General features: G+C 40.2%; 2 protein-coding genes and 1 long non-coding RNA gene across 13 annotated transcripts; 1 reads left to right on the top strand and 2 right to left on the bottom strand.

The window, feature by feature from the left end:
• Positions 1-805: 805 nt before the first annotated feature.
• Positions 806-6,895, bottom strand: zgc:112496 (uncharacterized protein LOC541336 homolog). 11 transcript variants are annotated; one of them, XM_037536845.1, is made up of 7 exons: positions 6,122-6,246; positions 5,803-5,950; positions 4,497-4,637; positions 4,248-4,341; positions 3,258-3,417; positions 2,785-2,937; positions 806-1,422 (listed from the first exon to the last, which is right to left on the bottom strand). In XM_037536845.1, exons 3-7 carry the CDS (start codon positions 4,634-4,636, stop codon positions 1,232-1,234), a joined length of 738 nt encoding a protein of 245 aa, XP_037392742.1. In that variant the 5' UTR covers position 4,637; positions 5,803-5,950; positions 6,122-6,246; the 3' UTR covers positions 806-1,231. The 11 variants fall into 11 exon arrangements, with proteins under 11 accessions (XP_037392742.1, XP_017556289.1, XP_017556286.1 ...); XM_017700800.2 differs by lacking the exons at positions 5,803-5,950; positions 6,122-6,246 and adding an exon at positions 6,864-6,895; XM_017700797.2 differs by lacking the exon at positions 5,803-5,950 and having other exon boundaries at positions 6,122-6,212.
• A 1,460-nt stretch (positions 6,896-8,355) lies between these two features.
• Positions 8,356-20,743, top strand: wdr24 (WD repeat domain 24). Its single transcript, XM_017700789.2, has 11 exons — positions 8,356-8,488; positions 9,057-9,164; positions 10,026-10,386; positions 12,105-12,282; positions 12,728-13,403; positions 13,861-13,970; positions 14,062-14,159; positions 14,575-14,679; positions 14,836-15,170; positions 17,792-17,976; positions 19,652-20,743. Exons 2-11 carry the CDS (start codon positions 9,063-9,065, stop codon positions 19,818-19,820), a joined length of 2,319 nt encoding a protein of 772 aa, XP_017556278.1. The 5' UTR covers positions 8,356-8,488; positions 9,057-9,062; the 3' UTR covers positions 19,821-20,743.
• On the bottom strand, positions 8,446-10,113 carry LOC119263060. The gene is made up of 3 exons (XR_005130072.1): positions 9,991-10,113; positions 8,865-9,209; positions 8,446-8,646 (listed from the first exon to the last, which is right to left on the bottom strand). It is a non-coding gene; the product is annotated as an uncharacterized LOC119263060 (long non-coding RNA).
• Positions 20,744-20,882: the final 139 nt, after the last annotated feature.

The following is a 20,882-nucleotide window of genomic DNA, read 5'->3' as shown; positions in this document are numbered from 1 at the left end:
GAATGACTGAATGAATGTGTGTGTGGCTCATGGAAGTAGCATTAGTCTCCTGCAGCAGTAGAATGTGTCTATAATCACCTTCTACTCCTGAGACTGAATAGTTGGGCCTTGATTTCATTTTATCTGGAACAACATTATTTTATCTGGACCTGCGCTCAGTAGAATTAAGTCACGGCCAATAACTGCCCGTCCTCCTCAGCTGTGACTGGACCTCCCGCCTCACAGCGGAATCCAACTCCAGCAGTGCTGCAGTCGTCAGTTCCGACACGCATGTTGCTACGAGGTCATCACTGTGCTCCGCTGGGGTCATCTATGTTCTGCGACCATAATCATAGTCCTCACAAGTTTGTAGTCCACTTAAAGACTTTGAAATGGTGCCAAAAAACGGGGCTTGATGACTCGTTTTGGTAAAGAAAAAAAAAACAACAAAATGCTGTTTACAACCTAGAGCTTTGGAACAAAAAAATGTATCGCTAGGTTATTATTTTTCTCTGCTTCAGAAGAAAAAAAGAAGATATGTAAATATCAGTAGTTTATATCGAATTCTTCATTAACAATTTCATGATGTACTTTTTAAATGTCCAAAGCTGAGGCATTTTCTATTGTTCATTTTTTTTTTTGTACCGTTTTTCATTGTATCTGCTTTCATTTCCCAGCTGTAAGGAATAAACCAAGCTGTGAACAGTCCTTTATGCTCAGCTCATTTCTGTTGGCCAAAAAACTTATGGTAAAAATCACACATACACAAACACTGCATACTTCACTTAAGTTTTGCAGGAACAGAGTAACATTTCACACTTCTGGGTTCTGTAAAAACTTTCTTCCTTTATTTAACTTTTTCAACTCTTGAACAAGAAAATAGCTTGAAAACTTTTAACACGAAAGCATGAACATACAAATCTGTTCCTGTGCTAACTTGTCGTCTGCAAAGAACTCTGTTTTCACTTGGGTATAAATCAGACAGTAGGTGCTGCCCACTCTCTCATGGACAGTGGGCATCTGTTCATGGTGCAGAATAAGTCGTTTCAGTGTGTCCTTAAGATGCACTTAAGTTCTCAAACTGAGAAATAAACATGTCTGTCCTGCAAAAACGGGGGCTTTATTTTACATAGTAAAACTTGCTAGGCATACAAAACAAACAGAAACCCATGAACCCTTTGGTTGATGTTAACTGAGAAACTTTCACAAAGAGTCCAACATCAAAACACAGGTAAAGTCAGATCTTCTTGGACTAGTGTGTCTTCTGTCTTTTAGATGACTGCTCATTGGTTTCCTTTCTCTTCCCTGGCTTTTCTTTGGTCTCATGTGCGGCATCATTCAGAGAAAACTTCTCCAGCAGCAAGGGCTGAATCTGACTGGCCACAGCCCATGCCCATAAGCACAACTCCACCTTATGAGGTGTCCAGTCCTGTTCACTGTCCACTGAAAGAGAAGCCAGTAAATAACAGAAATAGGTAACAAGTTTATGCAGTCAACTACCAGAAAATCAACACTCTGAGTAATAATTACTAGGAAACTCCACAGAGTATTAAAAATGTCTTAATAATTTAATGGTTAAGATGTAAGCGATTTGTTTCAGGGTGAACAAAATTGTTTACAGTGATGGTGACAGGAACCAGACATCTGAAGAGACTAAACTTCTTAAAAACTACATCACAAAGTTATTACATGGAATCATTATAAATCTGCTGTTATATGTCAGATGTTTACATGCACTTAATAATGTGATAACTGTAGAAAACCAGGTTTTTTTTACATTGTCACTTTACCAGAAAATATGAATATACATGAACTAGAATATAATGAATATTTTAATTTTTCTTTTCATCAAATATGTATTTGGTTTCAGCGTCGGTCCAAAAGTGTTTTTTAGCTGTGTTAAACACTGTTTCCTGGACATCGCTCTGTTTTTGTGCATGCACAGACAGAAAAATAAAGAAATCAGAGTCAGGGTGTACATGCATTGAATTAGCTCAGTAATTGAGTTTAATTCAGATCTCTTAATCCAGCCTAAGAAATTACAGGATGCTGTTTACATAACTACTTAAATAAACATAACTGCCAAAATCCAAAAATGGTTGTATTACTGATGTGCATGAAAATGCACTCAATGTTTTACAGTAGTTTTGAGATTTGTTTTAAATCCATTCACGGTGTGGTAAAGGAAAATACACCCCCCCCCCCCCCCAACCCCCCAAAAAAAGGTACACAGAAAAATTAAGAAGATGTGTAGGTTCACTAGTCATTTTGAATAGTTAACATATTGTAAAGAAATCCTAGTTGTTAATTGTCTCTACAATGCACAATTTCATATCAAACCACTTTGAATTACCTTTTGAATTTTATTTGTGCAAAAACATTGAAAAATCAGAGGAATTCCCCTTAAACTCTGAAGTCATATTTGATCTGATTTGCCACCTGGCATTCATCAAATGAGAAAGCAAGCTTGCTAATTTATCGCCTTTGTTTTTTTTCTACCCTTGGGACATATCTTCAGTTTACCAACTATCAGGGCTTGGACACTTATCTTGGCAGGGCCGCATTAGTGCAGCTTGAACTCCGCCTTTTTTGCCCAAGAGCTGGTGCTACAAAGCCCATTCTGTGGTGGATACAGTGGCAAAAGCATAAGAAAAACGTACTTTAAAAACGCTGTTTTCCAACAACACTAAACCACTAAACCCTAAATTTAACCTTAAGGTTATTATAACTTGCACACAAGGAGTGGGTCTAATTTGCACCTAAGCGATGTCTGAAATGGTGAACTGATATAGGGTAGATGGTTACCTTCGTTGAGCTGATCTGTTCTATGCAGTATTTTCTGTAAGAAGAGGGAGTAGTGCTTTGCTGTGTACTGAACTGGTCTCAGATCAGCGATGCTTTCCACTGCCTCATCAGCCATGAAGGCAGCTTCACCAGGGGCTCCTGCTGCTAATACGGCTGGAGAAGTGGGAGTTAACATTGTATGATGTACAAAACCAGTGTCAGAAACCACATAAGCAAGTCTCTTTGAGATTACTTAACAATTGTATGTAGTTTTAAGCAGTTGTAGGCATATAGATTGCATAGCAGTGACCGGTGAGGTGTAAGTGTCCATTAGACACTGTTAGCAATATTAGCTTTGTAGATCTGGTGCAAAACTAAGGAAGCAAACTTCATTTCTCTCTCTCAACTACTTTTGGCATAAACGGAAAATTGTGAACATTTGAATTCTGCATTTAACTATTGCTTTAAAAGTGCACAAGTGCATTTAAAGGTACCTGATGCTGTAGCAGGTCCGAGTCCTTTGAGTGTGCTTAATTCTGCGATTGCTGACTGGACATTGGGAAGGAGACTGAAAGCCTTCTTGGTGCAACTAAGCACCGCCTCCTCAGTGTTAGAGCCAACCAGCTGCTGCAGTCGGGGCCGAAACTTCCCCCTCTGGGTGGTGGATTCAATCACAAGTCACTTCAAGATCATTCCATATCAGAGGCACTTCCAACACCATCGTGACACAATCACTTTGGAGTTACAGCATCAGAGTGTACAGGATCTTCATTGTGTGTGTGTGTTATCTGGGACTTAAGATACCAAAACCAATACCTTGACTTCAAAACCAGTTCCTGAACAAATCTTTGTGATATTTCACTGCATACCGCTATATCTTGCCAAGTTAAATCATCTAAAAAATATCTCATCTTTCTCATTTTGAGATTCCTGTAACAATATTATAAGACCAATGAACTCATTTCTAGACATTCTTTACTTTGTCATTTTTCTTATTTTATTAGTAGATGAATTACCTGCGATATTTCTTAATTAATTAATAGAATACAGCGTTTTCACTAGATAAAATAAAAAAAGTAAAAGAATATCTGGAAATAAGTTAGACAAACTATTTCTTATAACAACTTCAAAATAAGAAATATTAGATGTCACAAATATATTTCAATCATTTATAATTATTGCAGTGCTTTGTTCTGCTTACAAAACAAAAGTGTGTGTGACTTAAACCAGAAATGGGTTCAAGTTGCTGGAAGTGGGTATAAGTGGGGATATGAAAAGCAAGCATGTTGATGTAATTTAGAGAGCCAATCTAGATTCTGGAACGAGCATTCTTATTGGCCGACAGATGATAAGATATCTTACTTAGGGACATGGACATGGAGTTTTTTGGTACTCATCAGTAGTTGAAGTAATTCAGTGAGTACCATAAAAATACTGAACTTTGATATCCAGCCATGTGTGTCTAAGTCTATAAACATACTCACAGTCAGTTTCCACTCCATGAGTTTGACCAGTTCTGTGCATGTTAGAGAGGGCTCTGTCCGAGCGGAAATGACCACTGGCAGCTCTTCTTGATACCTGGGCAGTCAAATAGGTTTTTGTTAGATGTGCTGTGCCTTGTCTACTCTGAGTTCAGTGGCCATTTGGGCATTACAACTGACTGTACTAAGCACACTGTTGCTGAGTAGAGTCTGAGAGACTGTACATGTGGTCGATGCAGCTGTCTGTTATACCATTTCTCTAGTGCCAACAGTTTCCCTGAAGTCTTCCCTTTCCCAGCAGACTTCGCTTCCACCACAGCCCAGTATTTCCCATAAATCCCTCTCCACACAGCTGGGTCTTCACAGCTGTACAGACATTCAGCCCCAGACATGCTGACAGACAGATGGACACAGAGAGAAAGAAAATATGAGTGAAAGTATGAATGTGGGTAACTGTAAGGAGACTTCAGTGGTGAATAGTGGGTTTTACTTAAACAGAGTAGAATAACACCATGCTCAAGTAAAAGGCGTCTTGTTACTTCAGAATAACAGTGACTCAGGCGGAAGTAAAGTATATAGCACAAATGCATCAAGTCCAGAAACTCCGCACAGAACAGCAGTGAAACATCTAGTGCATCCAGCATCAATCAGGGCATAAATGTGAACGACTAAAATGGGACCAAGGGAAAATAATATTTCCCAACAAACTTGAATCTTTGAGTAGTAAAGGCTGAAAATACACAGAAAATGACAAATCCATCACAGCATAAGCTTAATAGTGATTAGTTACTGCCTCTACCCACTCATTATTTTGTTGAAGCCTAGCCAAGTCTGTATCAAATGTAGCTGCAGGACTTGTGTCTGAACTGTTACTGTATACACGTTGTTCTCTGCTCCTAGTGATGAATAATCACAAGCCGGGGTGTAGAGAAAGTAAAAATAGGCTGGGAGATATTTGAGTACATGCACAGATGGTCTTGCTCCACCTCTTTGTTATAAATGCTGTTTGAATCCAAAAAAGGAGTGAGTCCCATTTCACTCCTGTTATTCATGCCTTCATCCACTTCCCCTCGCATCTCAGAGGAGCGCATCGCTGACGTCACGAGTGGCCCCTTGTAGGACAGGGGAAAGGGCGTATCGGGGTGCGGACTCTTCAACAGGAGATCACTCTCAGTGAGCAGCAGGCACAGTTTATCTAACTGAAATGAAGTTGTTAGCTAGCCAGCAGTGGTATGTCGGCTGATTGACTTTTTTCTGTCTTTAAACATTAAATATTGCAACTGCATATATTTTAACAGCTTTGCCCATGTTTTGTAAACTGCATCAGCTCGAAAAGCTGTCTAGTCTGCGTGGCCGCTTAAGTCTACAGAGGTGGTAACTTGATGACTTACTGACTCTCACGTACTTCACTTCCCACTAGTCAAACTGAGCAGGCGAGGGTGAGTCAAAAACCGGAATGAAACTACATCCTGCCCTGCTTCACTTTTATAAGACAAATATAAGCGTACGTGTGCACTGGCAGCGATAAAAATGCCTCAGTTCATTTCGACAGACTAACCTGGGGCTAACTTAGCAGCCTTAGGATATAAGCAATACTTTCCGCAGAACTCGTGACGAGCCGCGCAGCTCTGCTCTGTTTTGAAGGCTATCAGGTCGTCTCCAGGTGATTAGTTCAGTATAATCCCGAAAGGGACTGTGAAAACTGGCTGAAAGTAAAAATATAGAAGCTGCATCTCCAAAGACCTAATTATGATGAAAAAGAGCGAACCTACTTAGTCCATCGTTTAACGTCGCAAACTGCAGCACAAACAGTCGAGCAAAAAACGGTAACGGACATTCACGTTAACCAGAGTTGACTTTTAGTCGGTCCTACATACCTGAACCGGCTTATAGTTACTGAAATAAAATGATTATCAACCGTTCAGTATTATTATTCTGAATAAGCTGTTCAACTAATGGATGTGTTTTACGTTGTGAAGCAGTGTTTTGCTTGACGCTCAAAAATGCGGACTCTTAGCAAGGCGGAAGTGAGAGCTCAACATCCGGTTCCCCCTTTCGGCGTGTTTGTTTTGTTAGTTATAAGAAATTATTACCGCTCTCATTATTAATATTACTGTTACAGACATGAACAACACCAAATGAGCGGCCACAGTCCGGCACAGCTCCCGCTGAACTCAACCGCGCTTCAGAGAGCAGAGAGAAGGAGAGAGGGAGTGAGAGGGAGTGAGAGTGCAGGGTCTCCGAGTCAGCTGTGTTTTCACTGCTCAGCTTTTCTTACGTTACTGTTTAACGCGCTGAGTTCAGCGATTTGTCCTCTCAACAGCAAACTGCGTGGACTGCGGACACTTCAGACACAAGTGTTCCCTTTAAATGCTGACCAAGAAGAGATTTAGCCGCCCGCCGACCTGTATATAAGGTAAGTGCTGATACGGTACTTTACTTAAAGGGGAACTCAACTGACCTTTCAGTATTTCTGAATAATTAAGTGTAAGGTGTAAACACAGGTATTTAGAGTGGTTTGGTGTGAAATACTCCGTTCTAGAAATAACTTGCCGAGTTAGAATTATTCACAGCTGTGGTGATGGGAACCAGACGTCAGAGGAGTTTAAAGCTTCAAACCTGGTCCTGGAGAGTTGCTGTACTGTAGAGTTTAGTTCCTGCTCTGTATACAATAAACTGCCCCACCCTTACTTAACTGATGCACATGATCTAGCCGATTGCAGGTGTGGCAGATTGTGGTTGGAACTAGGCCTCTGCAGGACTAGGGTTGAACAGTGGTCTCAAACCACAAGTTTCTCTGCAGTGCACCATAAATGCACTGATTTATGTCAAAATTTAGAAAAATCTGTGGAATTCCCCTCTAAGGTCTGCATAACTGAAGTACCTGCTTTAGTCTTACATTTAAATCTTTTTTTTTTTTTTTTTAATAGTTCTATGTGATGATTAATTTTTTTTCTCTAAAATGGAAAATGGGGCAGTCGTTGGCTGGAGGTTAGGGAACCAGCCTCGTGACCGGAAGGTCACCAGTTTGATCCCCAGAGCTGACAGCACATGACTGAGGTGTCCTTGAGCAAGACACCTAACCTCCAACTGCTCCCTGGTTTCTGCGGATTGGGCTGCCCCCCGCTCCGGGCAAGTGTGCTCACTAGAGTGTGTGTGTGTGCTCACTAGAGTGTATGTGGTGTTTCACTTCACAGATGGGTTAAATGCGGAGGTGGAATTTCCCCGTTGTGGGACTAATAAGGGTCACTTAATAATAATTAATTAAAATACATAGCGAAGCTCTGGTCCTGGTCTGATTGGGTTCCTTTTAATGTTGGTGCCTTTGCTGGATGACATGTGTTTATGTTTGGTTCCTCTGTTCATTCAGAGAAAGAGATGCTGTACATACAGATTAAGTGCTTGACGTATTGGTAGAGACAAATCCTTTCATCTTCCCCAGAATAATGGTAGATATAAAATATCCAACGCTGCGAAGAGTTCATGTTAATGTATGTTAAACATAATAAACATATTTTACTTCTTACATTTTCTTTTAGACCAGGAGTACCCAGTCCTGCTCCTTCAGGGTTCAAGTGCAAAACACCTGACTGTATCATTCAGATGTTCCTGAAGGTCTTCATTACCTGGATCAGATGTGTTAAATTAGGGCTGGAGCTAAACTCTGCAGGGTGGTAGATCTCCAGGGCCAGAATTGGGCACCTCTGATTTAAACCGAGTACTTGTTACAGACAGGCCAGGGGATTTTCTTCTTCTTCTCTTGCCAGTCAGTTGAGTTCACATTCATTTGCATTATTATTTTAATTAAAACATCCAACCAAATTCATAACAATATAATTGTGAACTGAGAAAAAAGTAGATTACTTTTCTCACAAATACAGAGTACTTGAGTAGAAGTAAACTCATAGTTTCAAAACAGAATAGTACAAGTAATCAAAATTGTACATATGAACTTATAACTGGCAGTGACAAGTGACATCATTATCTTACAAAGTCCTTCTTGAGTTGAATCAGGTGTAAAAAAACTTAAACTGGAAAACATGAAACTGCAACCTAAGTGGATTACAGAACTAGAAACACTGTACTGATCACCCTTCTCATATATTTAGAGAGCTGCCTCTGTTGGACAGGATCTATGGACTTGTCTTCCCAGAAGGCCTGTGTGTGGGCCAAATGAAGAAGCTTGGATTAGAAATTGGGCTGCTGTGCAAGGTTTCTCGGAGAAGTGGGTTTTGACCTGACATGTAAGTAACTGACCCAATAGCAGCCCTTGATCTCCATATATAGCTTCAGGGCACTCACAGCTTTGAACATCTACAATCTTTAATCCATTAGGAATGATGTCCACCTTTGCTTGCTGCATTGTGTAAGACTGCCATCCAGAAATTATGCAGTTGATGCCCTGCAGGAGTAAAAGTAGATACATTTTCAGCTAGTTCTGATATTTTTCCCTTGTCAGTAAATTACAGCTTAAGTGCTGCATCCTCTGTGCTATATCTCCTTATGTACATGCCCAACAGTGGGATTATTGTCAGTGATATTGCAATAATATGTATAGTTAGAGATAAATAATTCTATAAGTAGAATTATTTCTCATATGGTTATTCCAAGTTTACTGACCTGTGGTTTGCTGTCTGTGCTCAAAACATGGCCTACTGAGGGGGTATAAAGAGGATAAAAAAAAACTTGATGCTGACAGTGAGCTATAAATAATGTCCTGTGTTTCCTCCTTTTGGTCAGGAGATGAATTGTAAGGTTGTCCTATCTATTCCATTGCTTTTCTTATTCTTCCTTCTTCTCTCTCTTTGTCAGGCTGAGATGGAGAAGATGGCCTGTGTTAGCACTGTCAGCAGCCGAACCATGTTCTGCCACCTGGACGCTCCGGCCAATGCCATCAGCGTTTGCCGGGATGCTACGCAGGTGCAGCTGTCCTATCCCTTTTTTCTCTCTTCACAGCTGTTTGTTCTAAAGAGTTTAAAGAGAAATTTCACCAGTTTAAAAATGTCTGGATATAATTAACTATTTAACATGTAACCAAAGTCATTCAGGGTGGTTTGCTGTGAAATGTGCCATTCTAAAGAGTCAAAATTGATCACAGTGGTGGTGATAGGAACCAGACATCTAATGGCTTTCAAAACTACCTCAGAAGACAGACGTCTGAGGCCTCTAAAAAAAACTACCTCATAGGAAGCAGACACCCGATGCCTCTAAAAACTACCTCACAAGAAGCAGATGTGTAACATCGCTAAAAGCTACCTCACAGGAAGCTATAACATGGTTATGGATATGTTGGCTGATGTTTGAGGCATTGTTTTGCAATAGTTTTGAGAGAAGATTTTCACCTAAAATGTATTTTTTAAAATCCATTCACAGCACAGAGGTACATGCAGGGTGTTGTAAGGCAGAATAGCCCTCATTATTACCTTATTATTACCACTATTTTACATATATCAGCAGTAAATAAGAGAGTAAATAAAATGTTGCTTTGGACATCGCAAACCCTGCTTCCACTCATCTCCTTTGTGAAGAATTCCAAGATTGCATGTTTCCCTACAGAGTGCCATTTCACATCAGGCCGCTCTGAATGACATCAAAATGAGACTTTTGCAGCAACCTTGAAAAATTAATGCAGTTTCTCTTTAACGTTTCTCTTGGACACACATTGGGACCTTAATTTGGTGTTAATTTCAGATCTGAGAATATCAACAGAATGTCTCTTGCAGAGACCCAGAGAAAGCTTTCTCACCAGTTTCTCTCTCTCTCCCCTTTCTCGCCTTCCAGGTGGTGGTGGCTGGGCGGAACATCTTCAAGATCTATGCGATGGAGGAAGATGGTTTTGTGGAGCGTCTGAACCTGCGTGTGGGCCGCAAGCCTTCGCTAAACTTCAGCTGTGCCGATGTGATGTGGCACCAAATGGAGGAGAACCTGCTGGCCACGGCAGCCACCAACGGCGCGGTCGTGACGTGGAACCTGGCACGGCCTTGCCGCAACAAGCAGGAGCACCTGTTCACAGAGCATAAACGCACAGTCAACAAGGTGTGCTTCCACCCCACTGAGGTGCACATGCTCCTGTCTGGATCACAGGACGGCTTCATGAAGTGCTTCGACCTGCGCAAGAAAGAGAGCGTCAGCACTTTCTCTGGTACACATACATACACATGATTACAACCTTTAAATTCATACATGGGGCTTTCGACGCAACTGTTTAAATATTGGCACGTATTGGCACACTCCTTGCAATGTCGCAATTATCCATGGAATGATTTACCTCAGTCTCTCTGGTGCGTTGTCTGCCAAAATCACTTCTCGCTTCCTTGCCAGTGCGGGGGTTTGTTACCTGGTGTATTAGAATTTGCACTAAGCATTCATAGGTGTCCAGTGACATTGCATTAGTGGCAGTTTGAAAAGATGTGGTGGCTGACTTTACATGCCTCTGAGAAAAACTAGTTAATGAATAGAAAATGTCCCTCACTAAAAAGCTGGGAAAATTGGGTAACAATAAACTAATAGTAATAAAGTACTGATAAACTGCCATGTGCAGTGCAGGTGGCCCAATCAGACTTATACATCCATATGGAACTGACACATGTCCAAATGTTTGTAGACACCTGCTCATCCAATGTTTTGTTTTTTTTGTTTGTTTTTTTTTGTATATCAAAGGTATTAATAGAGAGTTTCCCCACCTTTGTTGTAGTAACAGACTCTTTTCTTCTGGAAAGACTAGATGTTATAATATTGCTTTGAGGATTTGATTGCATTCAGTTACAAGAGTGTTGTTGAAGTCAGGTACTAATGTTAGTTGATTAATTTTAGGCCACAAATTCCACTCCCGTTCATCATAATGACCTCTGTCACTCAGAGAACACAGTTCCACTGTTCCACAGCCCAGTGCTAGGGGAGCTTTATACTCCTCCAGCTTGATGCTTGGCCTTGAGAATGGTGACCTTAGGCTGATATGTGGCTGCTCCGGAGCGTCCCATTCTGTTGACAATGCTTCTCTGTGGGTGTGTGTGGGTGTGTGTGGGTGTGTGTGGGTGTGTGTGGGTGTGTGTGGGTGGTATGTGGGTGTGTGTGGGTGTGGTGTGGGTGAGTGTGTGGGTGTGGTGTGGGTGTGTGTGTGTGGGTGTGTATATATAATTGAATACCTGTACCACTAATGGGTGCACCTTAAATTAGCTGAACTCACTAATTAGAGGGGATGTCTGCATAATTTTTTGACACATAGTGTTTGTGCAGTGTCTGATAGTGATCTCACATTACGCCCAAATGCCTACGTTATCTCACCTTGCCATTGTTCAGAAAGTTTAATCAGCATTTTTACCATTTTTTTACCATTATTACTTGCATTCTTACAAATAAACATGCATGTTTTTAGTTATATCTACTGTACATCCTTTTTTACATACTAATTTTATATATTTTTTAAAAGCCTTTACATGTGTTGCATTTTTATGCATGCTGCAGTGTTATAAATAAATAACTCCTACTAATCCATGTTTGGTTAAAGTAAAGCTAAGCTACGGGTACTGTAAAAACGGGCCAGTATGCACCTAAGTAAGCCCATGTGATGCACAGTAACTGTGGATGCCTTTGGTTAATGTTCCTTTTGGATGTCTTCTTAAAAATAAAAAAAAGGGTTCCACAGCAATGCAGCATTATGTTTAAGTTTGAGTCACATTGCACACAGCACTCTGTCGGCTACTCTAATAGTCCCAAGGTTGGCAGCCTCTGGTCTACATAAGAATTGTCTGTTTTGTAGGTTTTGGTATCTTTTAGTGGGAATATAAAATGCTGCCCAGCTGTAAGTACACTACTGCACCTTTAGGTTAACTTGCAGTTATTGTGTAAATGTTTCTCCAGGTCAGTCGGAGAGTGTTCGAGATGTGCAGTTCAGCATGAAGGATTATTTCACGTTTGCTGCATCATTTGAGAATGGAAACGTACAGCTGTGGGACATTCGCAGGCCCGACCGCTACGAGAGGATGTTCACTGCACACACAGGGCCGGTGTTCTGCTGCGACTGGCACCCTGAGGACAGGTGTGTGGATTTATGTGAATGTGTGTTCATCACACAAAAAAGCTCAAATTTTTATCAACAGATGATAAATAACCTAAAATGCATCTGGCCCCTGGAGTTTGCTCATTATAAAAATATATATTTTAAAATAAAAGCTTTGTATCCCTTACTGGAGTTAGTATTGTTTATGTTATACTCTTTAAATATAATCATGTTATTGTTATATTTTTTTATTCTTTCTGAAAAACAAGACTCGCACACAGTCATGATCAAATCATAATCTTGTAATTACAAACATGTGGTCATGTGGTATCATTTGAAATCTACACTTTGACTCATTACGTTTGTTTTAGAGCAATGAAAGAATGTAAATGTCATATAAAGAATGTGTAATTACAACATGATGTTTTTTTTTAATTGATGACAATAATTGCATCCTCTAAAGTCTAAATATCTGTTTTTCTAGGGGATGGCTGGCGACCGGTGGCCGTGACAAGATGGTAAAGGTGTGGGACATGACGACTAACCGGGCTAAAGAGATCTACTGTGTGCAGACCATTGCGTCGGTGGCACGGGTGAAGTGGCGTCCGGAGCGGCGCTGGCATCTAGCCACCTGCTCCATGATGGTGGACCACAACATCTATGTTTGGGACGTCCGGCGCCCGTTCATCCCCTTTGCCACCTTTGAGGAGCACAAGGATGTCACCACTGGCATCGTGTGGAGCCACCAGCATGACCCCTACGTGCTGCTATCCGGCTCCAAGGACAGTACGCTCTACCAGCATATATTCAAGGATGCCAGCCGGCCCGTTGACCGGGCCAACCCTGAAGGCCTCTGCTTTGGACTGTTTGGAGACCTGGCCTTCGCCGCCAAGGAGAGCCTGATGACTGGTGAGGCTGGACGTAAGCCGTACCCAGCTGGTGATCGCCGCTACCCTATCTTCTTCTTCAAGAAGCCGGATGTGACGGAACAGTTTGCGCAGGTTGCCAGTGCGCTGAGCGTGTTTGAGTCTGAGGCAGACGGCAGCAGCAGGATGGACTGGTTCATAAAGACAGCCCGCAGGTACCTGCTGAGCGGAAAACCCTTCGCTGAGCTCTGTGACCACAACGCTAAAGTCGCCAAGGAGCTGAACAGACCACAGGTGTGCATGTTTGTTGTGTAGGGGAATAAATCTCAGACTCAAAATGTGATTCACTTTGATTACACTACAGTGAACATTTGAGTGCCTCATGAAAGCTCAGTTTTCACCGCAGTTCAGTTTGACTATTTATCTACAATTCAGGTTGCATTTTCATTTTTAGTTTGGTTCCCTTGGTTTTGACCAAAGCAGAAAATAATACACTGTTGCAATTCAGTTGTGATTCACTTAGCATTCACTTGGAATGTTTAACATCCATTTAATATAAACAAATCTGCCTTAGGATGATTTTTAAAAATACAAAAAAGAAGAGGATTTACATAGCAGTGGAGTAACGACAATAAAAACAAAACACAAATATATTTACTAGAGCATAGTCTGAGAGGATATATGAAGGTTGAACGGAGAGTATTTGACTCCTATAGATTTGTGTGTGTGTGTGTGTGTGTGTGTGTGTTAGGTCTCAACTACATGGACCATGCTGCGGATCATGTTTTCTGATCCAGGAAACCCGGCCCTACCAGCCAATCACAACATGAGTAAGCTGGGCAACATCCCCCTCATGAACAGGTACAGCTGATCTGCACCTTCATCCACAGCACCAGTTTCTGTAGGCATGCATAAAGAAATGCAGGTCGAGTAACAGAGTTTTGTGTTGTAGTTTTAATTTGAAGGAGATGAGTTCTGCTCTGAATGAGAGAAACAAAGAGAACCGACAGGACAACCTGCACAACCTGGAGACGAACCTCAACAACGATGGTAAGAGCGCACTTAAACAGTGGTTTACTGCTCACCACTGAATGCATTCCCACCAGGAAGAAAGGATCATAATGAGGATTCCTTCAGTGCCAACATATGTAGCATTATTTAAGATCAGAGGTAAATTAGAGCTGTTGTCGTGCAGTAGGAAAAGTGAAATAAATGACCACTTTCTCATTCTTTGTTTCTTTTATCTTTCTTACTGTCTTTCTCAATTATTTATTCATTTGACTTTTCTTTTGCCCTTTTTATTCTTTTCTTGTAATTTATTTTCTTTTTGTACTTTCTTTCATCTGTTTTCTTTTTGCCTGCTATTCATTCTTCGTTTGAGCGTTTAATAATTTAGACATTTTCATCCTTCTCTTTTGTCTTTCTTTGTTTGTTTATTTCTCTCTTTCTTTCATCCTTTTGGTAGAGAATGAAGAAACAGAGGGCAGTGATGGTCAGGCTGAGTATCTCTTTGGTGATGCTGAGCTGGACGATGATGACCTTTACAGCATGGAGCATGAAAATCAAGCAGGTCACACAAACACACACACACACACACACACACACACACACACACACACACACACAGTCACACTTCACAAACATCTACAAACACATCCAAAAACTACACATTTATAGACTTACCTCACCCTACAACCTGTGATCCCCACCCCATCCCCTTCCACAGAAGAGGCAGAGTTTTCCCTCCCTCAGGAGGCTTTCCCACTGAGACATGAGATCGTGGACCACCCGTCTGCTCCTGAGCCTCCAGCTGAGAAGCCAGAGTCTCCGCAGGTGAGCGGCAGTGAGGCAGAGAGTTTCTGCCTGACACCCATGGAATCCATCAGCCTGATCTCCGTGTCCCAGCTGCTCTACCAGCCGCAGCTGCCCCCCAGCTTCTTCTGCCCTGTTGTAAGGGAGATGCTGGACTACTATGCTGAGCAGGGAGACGTACAGATGGCCGTGTCTGTCCTCATTGTGCTTGGAGACCGCATCCGTAAGGAGATTGACGAGCTCACACAGGTCAGACTAACAACCAGTTTGTGCTGTGTGCTTGTGTGTGTCAGTTGGTGTGTGTAGTTCAGTGTTAAAGCTGAAATATGTAAGATATTTTTTTGTTACAATTGAAAGAACTACTTACAGCAATCAAAAACAAATAGAAATAGGGAAAGCTTGTTTAACTGTAAGGTTATGGTTAAACATAGTCAAATATGTACATGGTGAAACTTTCATGAAACTAACTGCATGTCATAAGCCAGGAATGTCCAATCTTATGTGCAGGATTTCATTCCAAACAAGGAGAGCCCCCCTGATTCCACTTGGTTAAACAGTCAGTCTTTAAATAGCTCATCATGAAAGCTCCTGCTTTGTTGGAAAGAAAACCTACAGCCACACCGGCCTTTTTACAGATAAGATTGGACAACTCTGTCGTAAGCAGAGTGGTGAATGGTAAATTTAAAAGCACCGTAAATTCTGGTCCACAAAGTAAAAAGCCTCCCCACCATTTTGTTCTAGTTGGAACAAAATCCTGGAGAAGATTTTGCTTTCTCAACTCCAGTTTAACACCTCTAATTGGAAGTTGCTAGCAACATAATTTTCGTTCAGCTTGACAGTTATTCAAAGATTTCAATAAAAAAATTAAGTTGCTTGCAACACATTCATTCTGTCTGTCTGTCTGTCTGTCTGTCAAACTATCTGTCTATCATTGCCGTCAAGTCGTTTCTGTCTCTTGGCAAAGAGCGTTTCTCCAGAATATTCTGTCTTTTGTTTGGGTTTTTAGGCTTCTGAACAGTTGACTCATGCTTACTCTCTATTATATCTGTCCATCTTGTTGCCAGTCATCCTCTTCCTCTTTTACCGTCAGCTCTTCCAAGCGTAATGGTCTTTCCAATGATTTGGTTCTTCTTGGAATATGTCCAAAATAAGAGCTTCAGTTTGCTTATCTGGGCTTCAAGTGAGAAGAGGCTTGATTAGGTCTAGGATCCGTTCGTTTGTTTTCCTTGCTGTCCAAGGTTCTCTTAAAAGTCTTTGCCAACACCAAAGTTCAAAGGCATTTATGTTTTCCTGTTTCACCTATTTATTGTCCAGCTTTCACATCCATAAAAAGCCACAGAGAAGGCCATAGCCTGGACAATTCTCATCTTTGTTTGTAGAGACAAACTGCTATAGCTGAAGATCTTTTTAAGCTGGTTGTTTGGCTGAGTGCCAATCTGTGTCATATTTCTTGAGTGCTGGATCTTCTATTATAAATGATTGATCTGAGTAGGCAAAAGCTGTCCACCATCTTCTCCATCGATGGGAAAAGTTGGTCAGAACTCTAGTCTTCTTCATATTGAATTGACGTCCCATCTTTTCACTGTTTTTTAACCTTCCTCATAAAGGTTTCAGGTCTTCCATATTCTCCACTGAGTGTTGTATCATCTGCATATTGAAGGTTATTGATGTTTCTTCCACCAATCCTGAATCCTAGATCATCTTCTTCCAGTCCTGCTTTTTTCTTTATATGTTTTCTGCATATAGATTGACCTTGTATGGTGATAGTGTGCAGCCTTGTCTAACTTCCCAATGTAGAACCAATCTGTTTGTCCATTTTCTGTCCTGACTGACATGTTAATTAGTGTAGAGATTCCTTATTAGAACAGTGAGATGTTCTGGCAATCCTTTTTTCCTGGGGACATTCCATGATTTTACCTGGTCAACACAGTCAAAAGACTTTGCTATATTCAACGAAACACGTTAACTTCAAGCTTTTTCAGTGATCCGGCATAGCTTTGCAAGAATACACTGCCTGGCTGCTCTCTTTCAAAGTGAGGCTGTAGTGGGTATTGAATTATTATCTTATGCATAATTTTACTGATGTGTGATATTAGGGAAAATTAGGGATTTTCTGGAAATTGTGCGATAGTTTGCATACTCTTTCTTGTGTCCTTGATCTTCTGTGTAGCCGACATCAACAAAAGTGTCTTGGGGGTTGACATCTTTATTGTAGAGATCTTTCATGTTTTCCTTCCATCTTTTTTTACATTTTTATTTCATATGTTATTATTTGTCCATTGAGATCTCTTAAGGTATCGACTCTTGTCTGAAATCTATTTTTGATATCCTGTATCTTCTGAAAAACAGTCCTTGTTTTTCCACATTTGTCTCCATACATCTCCATACATCACATACATCTCCAATGTATCATCAGTCATCCACTTTGATTTCTTTCTCCTTTTCAATCTTCCCAGATTTTCTCTGACTCTTCTTTAATGACTACTTTGAGTTCCGTCCAGAGCATTTGTAATCAAATTTCTGACAGGTGCTATGTTCTCCAGCTCATAGTTTAGAAGTCAAGAGTTTTTTTTTCTTTTTCTAAACTTCACTTGGACCTTGAATTAAGTAGTTTGTGATCTTCCGATAGTTTGGTAGTATGTCATTTGATTTGATCATGTGATTTTATCGTGTTTTGATTTGCTGTTTCACAAAATTGATAGGCTTGTAGCTGAATTTCAAATGAGTTGCAGGACTCTATTTATTTTCATGTCTCAAGCAGCTGTAGTTTGCCAAAGAACTTGAAGCAGTTATACATGTGACCTACATTATAAATAGATGATGTTAATAAGGATGCGAACATGGCGACACTGCATTTGTGTGTTTTATAGGAACACTGGTACATGTCCTACATTGATCTGCTGCAGCGTTTTGAACTGTGGAACGTCAGTAACGAGGTGATCAAACTGAGCACCTGTAGCGCCATCACCTGCCTGAACCAGGCCTCTACCACACTGCACATCAACTGCAGCAACTGCAAACGGCCTATGAGCAACAAGGGCTGGATCTGCGATAGGTACCGCTCCCACACATACAGTCTTATATACCTGCATCGGCATCTCAGCATCTTTGGGTGAAAGGAGTCAATGTTTAAAACGGACAGTTTGGAAAAACTTTATTTCTAGTCTTCACTGCAATACTTAATACCACATGGTAGTATCAAAACTTTAAGGGAATTCCACAGATTTTTGAAAAAAGTCTGCATAGTAAATAAATAAAAAATATGCTTTGCTTTTAATGTGAAATGGTTCATTTTGTAGAGAAACTTACCAATTCTGATTTCTTCACAGCAGTGGTGATAGGAACCCAGGACTGCAATGTCGACAACAGATTTATACATTTAATTTACCATCTAAAACAACCAGCAACCACAACTATACGCACCTTTAAAGTTCATGTGTAAATGTAAAATTTTAAAAATACAGGAAAAACATCTGTTATACTTGTTTTTACCAGCTTGCAGCACAAAACAGGTTGAATTTATTTTTCTACAAACAAGTGAATTAATATAAGTTAACCATGATCTATAAGGAGATAATGTTTATGGAGAAGAATGTATTGTTTAACTACTGTCGGACGGTTAAACCTACATCGGGTCAGTTTGTCCTCCATCAGAAGAAAGTTATTACATGGAGTTAGATATATGCTGCCTGATACCTGACACATTGTTTTATGATAGGTTTGTAACGTTTTGGCTTAAAATGTATTTTACTCCATGCATTTTAATCCATTCATGGCGGAGGGGCACATGTACAGGGTGTTGTAATGCAAAATAGTCCCCAGAGAAAACAGTTTTTCAGATTCATGACTATTTTACCATCATCAGCATTACATATAAAAACCCTGAAGACATATGTAGATTCACTGGTATTTGTGTTGTGGACTCCTGGTTCCTATCACCACCACTGTAAAGTAATCAGAGTGTGTCGGGTTTCTTTACAGTGAACCATTTTATATCAAACCGGTTGTTCAGAGTGTTTATATCAGGCATTGAATTATTCTGAATTTTTGAAAACACTCCAGACATCTGGTTCTTATCAGATCCATTCTGAACAGTTCTGATTTGTTGAGTTCCTCTAGAATGGCATGTTTCATGTCAAACCATTCAGAATGACTTTTGTTAAGATATAAACATTTAATCATGCAGAAATTTTGAGTAATCAGGAGAACACCTTTAAAATTCTGATATTCATCATTAGAAAAGTGTGTGGAATTCCCCTTTAAAAGCAAAAACTGGCTTGTATACATAAACAAACATAAAAAACAATTACAGCTTAATTAATATATCTTATTCATTCTCGACATAAATGTATCCATAAAATATCTGGGTATTTAAACATTAAAGGAAGATTAGCATGAACATGAGAACATGCATAGCCTGACATTCATCTCACTGTGTTTATCAATAGAAAAAACCTATTATATTATGTTGGTTGATTTTAGGAGCACTAGGTCACATATTTTACTGAATAAAACTAACTCTGTCTAAGTAGTGTGCATGATTTGATTTCCAAGTATAATAAAATGTCAGTGTGGTTTTAGCCTATTTGAACTGAGTCTTGAACTGTTTACGGTGTGGTAATGAAAAACCATTGAACTTTCAATGAATTGTGCATCACTAGTCCCCACCTTTTCTTTCCTTTTAATGCTGTGTGTGTGTGTGTGTGTGTGTGTCTCTGTCTCTTTTACAGATGTCACCAGTGTGCGAGTGTGTGTGCAGTGTGTCATCACGTGGTGAAGGGCTTGTTTGTGTGGTGTCAGGGCTGCAGTCACGGAGGCCATCTGGAACATGTGATGGAGTGGCTCAAAAGCTCCAACCACTGTCCTGCAGGCTGCGGACACTTGTGTGAATACACCTGACACACACATACACACTCCATCTCTCTCTCACAAGCATGGACACACACTTAAACGTTTGGCTGCATCATGAAACAGCATGCGTCATGAAGAATGTACAATTCCATGCAAAAGTCAGTGACCTTTCTTTTTTTTTAATTACAGACCAAAAGGCCATTATGTACAAATGATTAATTTTATTATTTTATTTAGTGTCAGTAATGACACTGAACAGCAGACAGCATGGGTTTAAAAGACAATTGCTTCTCACGATCCAAGTAACAAGTAATCCCAACATATTCAGTGATGTGGAGGGCTGGACTCTGATGTGGTCAGTCCATTATTCTGAAAACACCAGCAGCTTTTTTTTTTGTTGGATTTGCAAATCTTTTTTTCCCCTTTTCTCACCACCAGCTTCATATCAGCTACACATTTTTTCAGACTTGTAGTGTCTCTACCAAGTTTGGCAAGTTTGTTAGGCCCATTTTCTCCATCTTTTAATCATTTAGATGATTCCATTTTTCATTTTTTTTCTTAGACTTTCTTAGTGATGTCTCCTGAAAAACATTGGTTCTTTGTACTTAATGGGCATTGTAAGTGGAAATTAAACAAATGAAGGGTAGTTTTAGACTTTTGCCCAGTACTGTATGACGCTATGGTGGTGTCAACAAACGATGATGAACACTAAGGCACCTTCAACTACAGCTAGATAACACCAGCTGATCACAGGCAGCCATGTAGTGTTTCTGTGAGAGCTGCCTTCTACAAATGGACTTTATTTATGTAAAGCTTAAATGTGCTGCATTGTTCCCTGCAGCTGTGGAAATTGTGGTATTTATTTTCAATGTAAATATTTTTTGTTCAGTAATCTGCATGCCTGCAGTTCTTTTCAGCCATTGCTAATACACAAAGTGCAGCTTACTAACAATAAATGTACATCTTTCTTCGTCTGTCTCCAGCGATGTGTTCTGGTATTAATTATAAAAATCAGTTTAGAGAGAAGAATGCGCTCATAATTAAGAGCTTTACATGAATAACAAATATCCATCAAAATGGATGCAAGAAAGAAAACATAAAATATTACTT

Source organism: Pygocentrus nattereri, chromosome 3 (assembly GCF_015220715.1).
Source record: "Pygocentrus nattereri isolate fPygNat1 chromosome 3, fPygNat1.pri, whole genome shotgun sequence".
Classification (NCBI taxonomy): Eukaryota; Metazoa; Chordata; class Actinopteri; order Characiformes; family Serrasalmidae; genus Pygocentrus; species Pygocentrus nattereri.
This window is presented reverse-complemented; position numbering and strand designations above follow the sequence as displayed.